The following is a 13,286-nucleotide window of genomic DNA, read 5'->3' as shown; positions in this document are numbered from 1 at the left end:
AGGTAATAATCAATCTGGAGATAACCTATGCAACCTACCTATTCCTTATTAAGGGAAATAAATGATTTGTTCGTGACTAATATAAATATCGGAGAGAAAAAAATAATCTTTTGTTTCAACAAGATTTTGTGCCTGTCCTTTTTTAGCTGTCTGCGGTCTAAAGTTATTTTCAGACCGTTCTCACTTCAGCGAGTTGCACGTTCCTGTTGTTAGCAATATGAAAATTGGAACTTCCATAGCGGTAAACGAAAGAAAGAAATCTCGTAGAACGTTATGAAATTACGCGACAATGATAATCGTGCTTAAGTTTTAAAGCAAAGCAGAACGTTCACTAGAATTCCATACACACAGATTGCGTTTAGTCATTCGTGCAGTAAGAAATAACTACGTCCGAGTCATTCTAATTTGAACACTCGGGGCCACGAACGAGCGATAAAATGTGTGCCGGCTACTAAATGCATTATCATCCGGAAGTTGACGTGTCCTTGATACCAGATCAACCATACGTTTTTACCGGGCATCGACGTGCCTCGAAACCGGAAAATAGTTTGTGAAAACGTTAACCGATTTCTAAAATACCGAGAAACGCGAGACTTTAACCACGAGGCAAGTCCAACGTACGTGGCGCGTGTGTCAGATTGGAAAAGCTATTTTCGAGTCCGCTTAAATTCCTCTTTCCTAGGTCTGGGTTACTGTCTAAAAATTAGGAAAGTTATTTTCAAACCGATTCGATATATTGTCGCCATATTTAGATTAAATATTCTTAAACTGTAATTCGCGAAATCGTAGGAGTCGTAATAGAGTCGTAACTATCGATAAATGTCGATAATACTGGTATATTATCGATAAATGTCGATAATATCGGTATGTTATCGATAATTCGATATATCGACAATATATCGATAATAAATGAAAGTAACTAAAATATTTTTTTTTATTCAAATTTATTATTAAAGATTATTTTTATTGCAATTTATTATATGTAATATTATTTTTAGATTTTAATAATAATTTTCAATAAAAAAAATAGGAACTTCATTCACTTCTATCTATTAATGATATTTTAACGATATTATCGATATATCGAAAACTATGAATGTCGATAAAATATCGATAATCAATAGTCACAACTCTAATCCGAAAATGGTGGTTCGTTTTAATCATGTGTGAATAATTAATTTTTAAAAATGTAATTGTTGCAAGGAATCTTCGTTTAAAACGTCAACAAAAAGAAAAAAGAAAGAAAAAGAGATAGAGATTGATGAAATTGAAAAGTGTCTGGACAAAGTATTTCCACACGATTCACGATTCTTCTTTCTAGAATCTAGGTTAGTAAAGGATAATTCATCGAGCATTGCACCGAACTTCTCTAACTAACCGAGAAACTCGAAGAAATTAAGTGCGCTAGATTTAAAGAATATATAACCGTATTTTACGCTGTTCGGAATGCTTTTAATGAAAATCAACGGTGCATCGAGGGAAACTGCCACACGGTAAAACGGTACTCCATTTGTACGAGTAACACGAGCATGTATCGTTAAAATTACGACGCATTAAGGCGAGGAACGTGCCCGTGATAATTTATATGCAGTAGAACGAACGTGTCTGGGATAGATGTGTGACGAGCACGCGGAATCATTCCTCTAGGCTTCACATGCGCCAACTGATTAAGGGACAACGATAATCGGCCGCGGCAATTAAACTCTGTCAGATTCAAAAGAAATCACGTCTTTGTAAAGCTTTCCGTGCGCTTCATTTTCTCGATCATGGATCAGAATACATCACGCGATACAAGAATGGATTAAAGCGATGTATGATCTCGAGTTAAGGATATCACTACTTTCGAATATGGAATCAATGCTCCAACTTAAATGATTCTTCTTAGAAAATATAATGCAATATTGATTATCTAAATCACTGTTTTTCAATTACTGTAGATAACGACCTCCTAAGAAGATCGTGAAATAATAGTCGTTATAGTTATTTTTATTTGCAAGTATTTATGTAAGATTATATTTACACAGAAAATTTTTTGATGACAATTTTTAACATTCATAGAAATCACGTACAGGGTGTTTCTGAAATCAAGAAATAAAATAAAAATGCATTAGAAAAAGAAGAGGATAGGAAGGAAATTAAGTTTAAAGATTCGTTAGGTAAGTATATGTAGATTTATACAATCTGTTTTGTTTAATTTAATTTGATTAGACACTGTTATTACTTCATGTTTATAAGCAATATTAAAATCTTCAATATTATGTTATTAAATTTCATATTATCTGCAATAATATTTTAATATTTCGCTTTTAGTATTTTTATTGAATCTAATGTAATTTGTTCTTAGAAATAAAATATGATGTTCTTATTAACACAAAGAAGGATGCATCAACATAAAGCGTTTTGTCTCAAAAAACACTAAAGACATTTGATCTAAATAAGAAAACAATTCTATATTATCAGCTTTCTTTTCTCCAATAATCGTTTTGTCTCTTATTAAATATTTGTTATCAAATATGAGGCGATAAAAAAGACGAAAATAAGCTCACTTCGAGACACCCGATAGAACAAAAGTGTGCAACAGTAGATGGCATTCACGGAACAAACAAGGGGGCCCTTTAATACAATATTACTGGCTACATCTTGTGTCCGTGAACTCATGGGGTGCGTGAGACACGCTCATTATACAGGATGTCCTATTGAAATCGTTAACCTCGGATACTACGCCCTTTGTTAATTTATATAATAAAAAAGAGAGGCATCGATGTCGGACAAAGACAGCCAACGAACATAAATCTCACGCAATATCAAGAAGAAACTTCTAATTCACCTAAGTATTTCTTACCTGAGTTTAGCCGCATATTCCACCTCGATGGCGCATCGATCGCGAATGAAATGGCCGTACCTTTCGAGGAACTCTATCCCTTTTTGCGTATGCAGGGATAGATTCTCGTACTGGTCCTGTAACAAAAAGACAAAAATAAAATGAATGGACATGCTTTAAGATATTCAGAATATCGAAAAGGGGAAAAAAGCAAAGTTTTATCGTACTATTAATTTCTAATGCTTTTTTTTAATGGTATTTCAGCTATCTAAAATCTACGAAAAATCTAAATTATTGATTTTATAAATATTTTTTTAAAAATAAATTTAATTATAATGTTTTGTACTGGAGTAAACTGAAAGAATATCATTCCATGAGGTAATTGTTTAATTTGCTCATGCATTATATAGCTATTCATAGTGAAATATTGATTAATATTAATTATAATATAAAATTAAGAAAAAAAAAAGATATTATAATTAATAATATAACTTTTAAAAAAATAAATTAAAATTAGAAACTTTTATAGCGTTTCAAAATTTCATTTGACAGATACTAATCCTCTTAATCTAGAAAATCATATACAAGTTTTTCCCATCATTCATCAAAAAATAATCGTTCAATTTTTTCGCTTCAGCCAAGTATTCAGTGCAGTCGACGACTGAGAAAACCTCTTGACACGAACACACTCTCGTACACACATACACGTCACACACCTCGGGACAATGAGAGATTTCGCAAGGCTGCCGGTAGAAAGATTTCTGGCCGTTTAGCAGCTCGGCACGAAAAGTGAAACTGGACTCTGTTGCCGCAACGTGCACCCGCGACTGGTCGAACACCATCAGACCAAGGATCCATCGGTTCTACCCATATTATCAGGCACATGAATCGCCTCTACCATACAATCTCGACTTGTTACTTCTTCCTCTGACGAATTTTCATTCATATCCTGACCGAGCCTCCTGAATGAAACATGTAAAATACACGTCACGTGGAGACATCTTTGCACGATTTACCTACAATCGATAAAACACGTATTACATATAACATGATCGTAAATCGAAGCACTGTATACAGTGCCATCTATAAATGATATACAGATCGGAACATCGTATTTTACGCGTTTCAACAAGAGGATCCGAGTCGAGGTAAACTTGCGCTGTCGTAAATAACATTTCTGCCAGACGTTTGAAATAACCTAAGTAACTTTTGATTTTACGACCTCCTTTTTTTTTTCAGCAACGCCACGCGTGCCAACCGTCATCAATCGAAAATGTCTGATTCATTCACGCAAATGGAGAGGAAACGCTCTACTTGTTCTCTCTGATCGTGGAATATCGTATTCTCGGCTGAAGAACGATTCGCCTCGCGTGATGAACCGAAAACGATTAACTAACATAAAACGGCTACGACACGAAGAAGTTGCTCAAGGTTCTGGGAACGCGAAAGAAAACGACGTGGCTGGTGTTACGGAAGCTTAATCGTTCAAGGACGATCCTGGCCTTTCAACGTTTACGCTTAGTCGCGGTTTAAGGACAAATCTAAGGTATCGAGCATCGACAACGTTTAACTCGGATCGTGTTCAGGGAAAGAGAGTGGAAAGAATGGAGGGGGGGGGGAGAGGCTGATCGAGTCGCCTATACTCTCTTGGCATTCGAAACGCGTTACTTTCATTTCTAACAAGTAGCCATTCAAGGGCCACGCACTGATTGTGAGACGTTGGTAGTCACACGCGTCCATGTGTGTACAGGAGAGAGATATGGTTGATCGATGGCTCTTTCCTTTCCTGAGATCCCCATCTCGAGGATCCAACCGTGCAAAAAGGAAACCGGGAAAAGAAAAAAAAAAACGAAACGAGATCTCTTGACGCATCGATGTCACATGTCTAGGATATATCTGGTCTCTCAGGACGCATTAAGGTAATTAGTTAATATCTGTAGAAGCATCTCACGGTCATTATAAAATATGGAAAACAAAGATAGAAAGCGCAAGTCACCAAATCATACGGTATTTCACGATTAATATAACATAATTAATCGGCCGTTGATGACTATTCTCTGTGTTATGTACTTTAAACATGCTATGATATGATAGTATCATTATGAAGTCACGTTGCATTTTAATCAACCGTGTGGACTAAATTTAATCAATTACTTTATTACTATGTTCTAAAATTCTATTTTACATCATTTTATTAATATTCAAAAATATCTAAATACTTGTTTATTTTTGATAAAATATATTTTAATTTACAGTGTACATGATTTTATTCTTCGTGGAACATCATAATACTAGAAAAGTAATTTGTAAAAAATGTATGGTATTAATAATGAAAGGATTCTTTCATTATTTGTAAAGCTTTATTCTTTAAGTTGATTAATTTATTAATTATAAAATCTCTCTTATAAGATATATTATAATATACAGGATGTTGATGTATTCGTTTTGGAGAGTCGATTCTAGATGCCAAAAGACACACAGAAGTTAGTATACAAAAATATCGATGGGGGCTTATTTATTGAATTATAAATAGTTTTACGTTAGACGAAACGAGATGGAAATAGAATGAAACGTCTCTATCTCTGTCACACCATTCTATCCCCGTCTTGCCTCGTCTAATTGCACACTTAAATTGGTTATAACTTAATAAATAAGCCTCGACCTATATTTTTGTACTCCAATTTTTATATTGCATTTGGCCTCTTTCATTATCTCTCCCCTCCAAAAGAGTTCTTGCATTCCTCTAAATTATTATCCATATTAAATCCATATCAACAATATAATTATACATCGATAGATATTTGCCGCCAAATTTTATTATTTAACTTTAATTACTAATCTTACTATTCCTGCAAGAAGATTATACATTACAGTGGTATAAATGTAACCGCTGTACAAAAGTGTTGTAACATCTGAGTTGACCAAAGTACACAATCTAATGTTACGAAGTTGCGGAGGAAGACTTAGCTCGTATTGATTCGAGACAACCTCGTTTTGTCGTCGCAAACAGGAATATCCGGGCGATCAAGCTAATCGTACCAAGTATAATATGATACTCACGCACGCGTAGCGATACACAGAAGTGAGTGATACGATACTATTGGCACCGATACACGTTTAAATCAGATATCCAGTAAATCGAACGTATGTATGTCGCGGAGCCGATGGCAAATCCATCCGTCGACGATCCGTCGCGTAAAACGTAATTTTTCTCCTCGCGACTTTCTCATTGTGATAACTGTACGACGGTTTGCAGGTAAATAACGGAGAACTAGTAGAGCAGGTGATAATTTGACTTGGACTTTCGAACGTAACAGGAAAGCCTATCATTTTTTTCTTATCCTTTTCCCGTCGAACCGCCTCTCCGTTCTATCTCCGATTTTATTTTCACACCGCCTTGGATATCGACGGTTTAATTATTGGACTGGCATTAGACCTTTGGTCGTTTATCGGGGAAAACGCGAATATTACGTAAATCGGTTTGAAGGGAAACACGTTACATTTGGAACAGGATATTGCGCCAATTGAGAGATACGAAAAAACGAGTATCGATAGAAAAGCATTACGTAATATTGTACCCGTGAAAAGTTAATCTGAATAAAACGGTTATTTTGGATTAAATAGGATTAAGGTTTTTGATAAATTAATTTTGAATGGTTAGTATCATTATTTACAATAAATCTTGTTTCAATTTAGAAATTAAAATTAAGTAATTACAATTGTAAGTGCATCTATTTCACTAAAAATATATATATATATATATACTCATAGATCTCCATAAAGCATAGATCCTGAATAAGAATAAAATTTTTCGGAATGAAATTTCAAACTATTTAATAATAATTATAATACAATTCAACGTTTTATTTTATTAAATATTGAGCCTACATTTTTATCTAACTTTCGACTCGATATTTTCCAAATTATTTAACATTTAACCTCTTTAACTAGCGATTTAAAAAAAAACTGTTCACGAGATAATTTAACTTTCCACGTTCCAGGAATTAGTCTCCGTCGATAAATAGGGATTAAAACAAGGCGCAAAGGCAAACAACCCCCAAAGAGGCGCGTGAAGTGTGTAAATAGAATTTCAAGTAGCGTATTCCGTTTCGACGATCGAAGCTGTTCGATTATCAACCGGTAGTACGCGAATGAAATTATAGCCCATTATCTAGAATCGATTTCTCGGCGAGCAAAGCCCCCCACGGCCACCATGTACACGGTTGTACATGGACGAATCGAGCCGAGTTTCCCCACGACCAATCCTGCGTTTTCTGTACCGCAGGTCGATAGATGAAAAACGCCACGACCGCCGCCCTATGACTCACCCCTTGGGCTCGATCTTTTTCAAAGAGGTGCACTTGCACACACCGGCCTAACCTTGCCAAGCGCGGACTATTCAGGTCGGGTTAGGTCATCCCCTGGAGATAAATACAGACTTTCCATTATATGTGTACAGGATGAATCAGGTATGAGTAGGCAGGTACGTGGTGAAAAAAATGAGTCGAAAAGGGGGAAATTACATTTTTTTTTTCTTCTCATGATTCGAAACTCTTTTACACAAATTATAATTTGTGTGAAATAAATTACGTTTTATTTTTTTCACGGTATGAACAGAACATTCGTAATTTATTTCTATTTGTTTCTAGATTTTAGAATTGGCGATTTTACATTAATTCGTTTCAATTCTTTGCGAGATATTTTTGCATGCAGTCTCTCGGTCGGATGTATCACTTATCCTGGGTCACCCTGTATATGTGACAGGTACCTTTGTGGGACTACCTGCCGCCGCTGCTACTTTCTTCTTACTTTTACCAGGCCTCGAGTTTCGGGCTTTCAAACTGGTCCACGACATCCTCGAGCAAATATCGCGACCAATATTTAAAGTCGTATATTTTTTCTCTTCCTTCAATAACTCTTTCCGATTTAAAGAATCGTTGAAAAGATTTTTCGAAGGCAATTATAAATGAGTAGGAAAAAATATATTTACATATCTTGGCATCGCGACCAATATCTCGATCTCTTCGTCTTTTTTGATTGAAAAATCGTTAAGAAGGTTTTTTCAATTATAATGACTACAAAAAAATAAAGTAATATGCTTCTTTTTCCAATAAATCGTTTCTTAGATAGACCACTTTTGCAATATAAAATTCTTGTATAGCCATGTAATAATTAATTAATCAAGTTAATTAATACCACAAAATATTACAATAAATATAAAAGCGATGTGCAGATATTTTTTCGCAGCCATTGCACACATTTTAAAATATTACTGTAATTCTCTTGTGCTACATTTTCACGAATATTCCTTCTCGGTATAACCGGTTTAACGTACCGCTTCAAACACTTTAATCGAATAAGAAAAAAAAAAGAAAGAAAGAAAGAAGGATAAAAAAAATTAAAAAAGGTAGTTCCTGAAACCTTGCGGAGAGAAGTTCAAAGATAAAACCAGAAAGGGACGGTTAGAACAGGTCTAAGAAGCGCGTAACCTTTGATTAACTGAAATTCCTTTTCGTTCGCGTGCAACGGAAGTACAATCCTGTCGATGGTACCGAAAAATGCTCGTCGAAAATGCCCGACGAGGTTGGAAATGTTTCCAAGAGCAGGTCGGCGTTAATTAATTCGAGAAGAGCGAGCTGGAAAAGCGTTGAGCCAGTGGGAAAAAGCGAGGAAGACGGGCACCGTGAAAAATCAATAGCCTGGGCTCGCATATACGCGCTATTGCGAAAAGAAAAGAAGAAAAAACTCTATCGTTTGAAAAAAAATAAAAAGGAAAAGGAAACGAAACGTTGTAAAAATAATTTAGATACAAGGGAACGCGCGATAAGGGTACGGAGGGGGGGTCTCTCGGACAAGTGTGTATTATGAGTCATGAAATCGCGTTGGGGTGCTTTCGTACCCTCCACCACCACCTATTGATCCTGCATTTCTGTATACACACTCACGCGATTCCAAAGGAGCGATAGAGAGAATCGGGGAAACGAGGGCGATGGAAAGAGGATGACGGGGGACAGACAGACAGATAGAGGAAACACAGGCAGGAGAAATTTGTCGTGCGAGAACACAAATGGATATATAAATGCTACTTGAAAAGATATTCGTTCGAGGGAACGAACAGGAAGGATTGTCGATAATACCAGTGATCGTTGGGATCGAATACGATGATTTAAATGATGAATCCCAACTATTTCGAAGTTTTAAATCTTTGAACTTATAAATTGATGTATATGATGTATTTATACTCTTTTGCGGATCATTGATTCAGATTTTGGATAAGTATTGAAGATGTAGAAACAGCAGGATGTCGGTCAAATATTGATGAAGAGCAATCGAAGATTACAAACACTTCCACAATTTCAAAAAAAAAACTGAGAAAAAGCAGTATGAAATTATTGCTTCAACCTAAACGCATTAAAAATAAAAATATTTATTATTCACAGTGAATTGAGTGAATCTTTTTTCAATTTTTGGGTAAATCATCCTCTCTTGCTGCAAGATTTTCAATTCAATCTTTGAATTCAAATCGTTCGGATCAAATAAAATAGACGGATAAAATAAACAGTGGATAGACGAAAGAAAAGTGGGCCAAAGGAAAACAATGCAAAGAGAGATATGCGAACGGTCCATTGGCGTATACGCATCAAGACACGAGGATATTCCACACCTTTATCTCTGTTCATAATCCGTCCCTGTGTACTAACCAGTGAAACAGGAGAACACGGTGGCTGCATTTAATAAGCAGACGTTGAACCAACACGCCAAGCGTACGAACGCCTTTAACGTCGTTGACTCGTGCGGTGCATACGGGTGCACGCAACGTGTTCGAGGTGGTGCATACTTAGTTAAATGCACCCTGTGCGTGCACGCGCAATCGCATTGACAAAGAAGAAGGAAAAAAAAGGAAAGAAAAGTATAGAAAAGACTAATTGCCAGCACAGTCGCGATACTCGTCGACGTTACAAAGCTGCATGATAGAAACGCTGAGAATGCGCCGTTGTCTTTAACCCTTTTGCATTCGAAGCGCGACTATCACTCGCCAATTCGAATGGAAATTCAGAGACTAAATCGACGGATATATGTTGCGATAAACGTGCTATTTATCGTTTAGGAGCCTTGGCAACGGCTTTTTTAAATATTTTCCATAAATTTGGAATACCGTTTCTTTTATTTGTTTTTTTCATTTTCTTTGTTGTTCTTCTTTATTATCTATTCAAAGGCGAATTATAATCATCTATGTTCATTTTCTGCTGTTATTTGTTTTATTATTTATCAAGAGATGAAATTAAAATACTTTGGTTCTCTTGCATGTTTCTTATAAAATTAATATTTCAGAATAATAAGTCCTGGTAAAAATTCTTTTATTTCTGCTATTTATTTTTTCAATTTCTTCCCTTATTTATTGTACCCTTTATTTCCATATGTCTGAAATCGAACAATAATTTCTAAATTCAATTCCAAATGAGGTTGTGAATTCCTCCCACGTTCCAAAAATATTTCTTTCTCGCGAGTTACCATACGTAGGTAACACGTTTCACGAAAACTAAAAAAAAAATAAAATCAAAATTATAAATAAAAGTAAAATATATTTTTACATCATCAATCTTTTTAACATTTTTCGCAACAAACACGTTCCAAATATACCCAATTCCCCAAAATTCCCCTCGGGACAAAGGAAAAAAAAATTATCGAGCACAAAGAGTTAATGCAACCCAACGTGAATAATCCGCAGAAAGATACGCACAGTGCTTGCGGATGTCTCGCGAAAATAGCATGCTTAAACTCGGCGAACAGAGGAATGGCTGTCGCCGTGTGCGCGTTGCAACCAAACTATAAAACCTCAAATTCAGATTTCGCTCCTTAAATTATTCTTAAGGGTCGAAACGCACTCCATGATCCCCCTCCCTATCGGAGGATTGTTCGTTTTCGCGAAACGGGACAGGGTCGAGTCGGCGACGCGAAAAAATACATCCAGAATTAGGTACCCTTGAATCTCTTCTTTGAAACAGCATACGGGGAACGAAAGCGAGTGCACTCGTCACTCAAACGCCGAAATTCAAACAACTTTCTTCCCCCAGCCTTTCTCTTCGATGACCTTCCGAGGACGTCGTTCCTCCACGCCAGTGTACACATATGTATATACGCCATCGTTCGAGAGTATCCGGACATATGTTCATTTCTGACGGAAAGTTATTTTAATTTTCAAATTGCTTTGGAAAGACAAAAGAAATTGCAGTGATTCCTCCTTTTTTCTAATTCAATTAATCCTGTTGATTAGTACGATACGAAAAGAAATTCTTACTATCTTAAATTGTTTCTATTTCTGTATTCTCGCCATTTCATTCAGATAAATTTATAAATTATTTATATCTATTAAATTATAATATATATGAATAATAATAAATACGAGTTCAATATTTGATTCAAATGCATTATTGTAATTTCATGGATAAGATAGATTTTAATTACAATTGACTTATTGACTCTGATGCATTAATTCATCTTTAATCTCTACAAATTATTATTACAAATTATAACTAATATATGCCAGAATACTTATGAATGTAACGAATACTTACGTTCCATTCGAGACAGATGACGTGCGAGTAAATTCACGTACTCCCAACATTTTCCTGACGCCTCGACTTTTCACACGTTTTTGAGCATTTGCAGATCCTTGCACTCGAGCTTTTAAATAGACGTCATAAATCGTCCGCATTGGTACAAGTGCTCGCTTCGATCGAAGACGAATCGTGGACCGGTCGCCAAAGATAAATCGTGCGCGATCAATTTTCTAATTAAACGCCGCGCAAATTGGACGGGTCTCATAATGCCACGCTTATTCCAGCCTTATCTACTTTCGTACAGCCTTCATTGTACACCTCGCCTATGTCCAATCTATCAGTTACAAAAACCTCGGGCGTCGACTTGTTTCTCTTCCAATTTCCGAGAAACGAGCAATAAAGAAGGAAATGGTAAAGGAAAATTACGATATTATGTTCCAGTTCTTTTCTCCGAAACCAGCATCCATTCGTTCAGTGGTTCTCAATCATTTTATAAATCGTTATTGTTTTCAATAACTAATGCCATTGAAACAAAATAATTACATTTTTCAATCAGGATTAAATCATTACGATTCTGTTTAACTTTTTGTGTCTATAAGGAAATTTTATTTTAGTGCTTTCGATCAGTTTGGATAAATTTTATCGTAACTTTTGCACATTTATCAAATACGCTTATTTGATAATAAAAATTGGATTGTTCGCAATTTATACACGATGATTCTTTTAACATTTTCCTAATGGATACGAGAGATAATTTCAAAGGTTTGATATCGAATTGTACCGATGAATGTGACTCCCCAATCATTTATAGATCGCGACTCTTTATTTATAAAATAACCACAGATCGAAAATGAATCTCTGCCTATAAATATTTGAGAATGGCTATTTTATATCCAACGTTACGTGATAAGAAGAAACATTCACGTGTATCAACTTTTCAACTTACCTCATTAACGAAATTTCCTTTGGAGAAAATCTTTTACTCTTAAAAAAGATTCTTTTGCAATCGATATTTGGTAAATGAATTATTACAAAAGAAAATTACATCTTATAAAAATAGAGAAACATTGCATAAAATGATCAGATTATAAAACTCAAAAAAAATGAATTTTAAAATCATTAATATGATCAGACAGATCTGATATATGATTACAACGAGACAAGAATTCAAATTCTCAAAAATGTTATCCCAGGTCGGGATGAACTATTATAATTCTCGTATACTAATGGGTAAACTTATCCTTTGGTGAGAGAAGAGCGATACGAAAGGAACGGATTACAGAACAAAAAGCTCCAATCGCGATTCATCGTCCGGCAATGAGAAAGTCGCGTGATCTGGACACCTTTTATCATTCGATCAGACCAAGAAAGAAATCATATCTTATGTGAGAATATGCTCGAGCTTTTCCTTTTTTATTTTTCGATTTATTTCATAAATATCGTATCTGTAAATCTCTATGCTGTTAAATTTTCTCAAATACGCTTTTAATTTGGTGATTTTATCGAACTGAACTTTCCCTTTTCAGGTCATACATTTCTTTTTTTCTCAATCCTGAGATAATAGAGAAATATGAAAAGGAAAAGGTTCGTAATATAGGTTAACACTTTCAAAGTTACAAACAATCAAATCGAAATTATAAAAATTATTTATAATTTTGAAAATATTTAATTTTTTCGATCCACGTTCCTTCTACAACTTCTTTTTACACCATTTGACTTACTTTTTTTTTTTAATCACCATGTATGCACACATAACGTAGAAAAAGATTATTTTTAATCGACAAATAACCACTCAACTTCCACGAATTCATTCGTCTTTTTATAGCTCGGTAAATCAACAGATCCGTACTCACTCGTAACCAGTACGAACCGCTAACTGTACGCAGAAATGCATAAACATAGAT

General features: G+C 35.1%; 1 protein-coding gene and 1 long non-coding RNA gene across 25 annotated transcripts in view; one reads left to right on the top strand and one right to left on the bottom strand.

Moving 5' to 3' along the window:
• LOC107997060 (formin-binding protein 1-like) overlaps positions 1 to 13,286 on the bottom strand; it is a 46,272-nt gene that overhangs the window by 15,164 nt on the left and 17,822 nt on the right. For 14 of the 22 annotated variants that reach the window (XM_062072219.1, XM_062072217.1, XM_062072218.1 and 11 more), the window contains exons 1-2: positions 3,538 to 3,673; positions 2,843 to 2,958 (exon numbers count right to left, since the gene is read on the bottom strand). In XM_062072219.1, coding sequence (XP_061928203.1) covers positions 2,843 to 2,958; positions 3,538 to 3,663 — 242 coding nt within the window. In that variant the 5' untranslated portion in view covers positions 3,664 to 3,673. Of the gene's footprint in view, positions 1 to 2,842; positions 2,959 to 3,537; positions 3,674 to 13,286 lie in introns of those variants that run through there. The other 8 variants (XM_062072226.1, XM_017055416.3, XM_062072228.1 and 5 more) reach the window with 1 other exon arrangement.
• Positions 20 to 11,240, top strand: LOC107997063 (uncharacterized). 3 transcript variants are annotated; one of them, XR_009829034.1, is made up of 6 exons: positions 20 to 2,156; positions 2,345 to 3,199; positions 3,459 to 3,969; positions 4,061 to 4,740; positions 7,107 to 7,304; positions 7,586 to 11,240. It is a non-coding gene; the product is annotated as an uncharacterized LOC107997063 (long non-coding RNA). The 3 variants fall into 3 exon arrangements; XR_009829033.1 differs by having other exon boundaries at positions 21 to 2,156; positions 7,107 to 11,240; XR_009829032.1 differs by lacking the exons at positions 7,107 to 7,304; positions 7,586 to 11,240 and having other exon boundaries at positions 4,061 to 5,260.

This window comes from Apis cerana, linkage group LG3, assembly GCF_029169275.1.
Source record: "Apis cerana isolate GH-2021 linkage group LG3, AcerK_1.0, whole genome shotgun sequence".
Classification (NCBI taxonomy): Eukaryota; Metazoa; Arthropoda; class Insecta; order Hymenoptera; family Apidae; genus Apis; species Apis cerana.
This window is presented reverse-complemented; position numbering and strand designations above follow the sequence as displayed.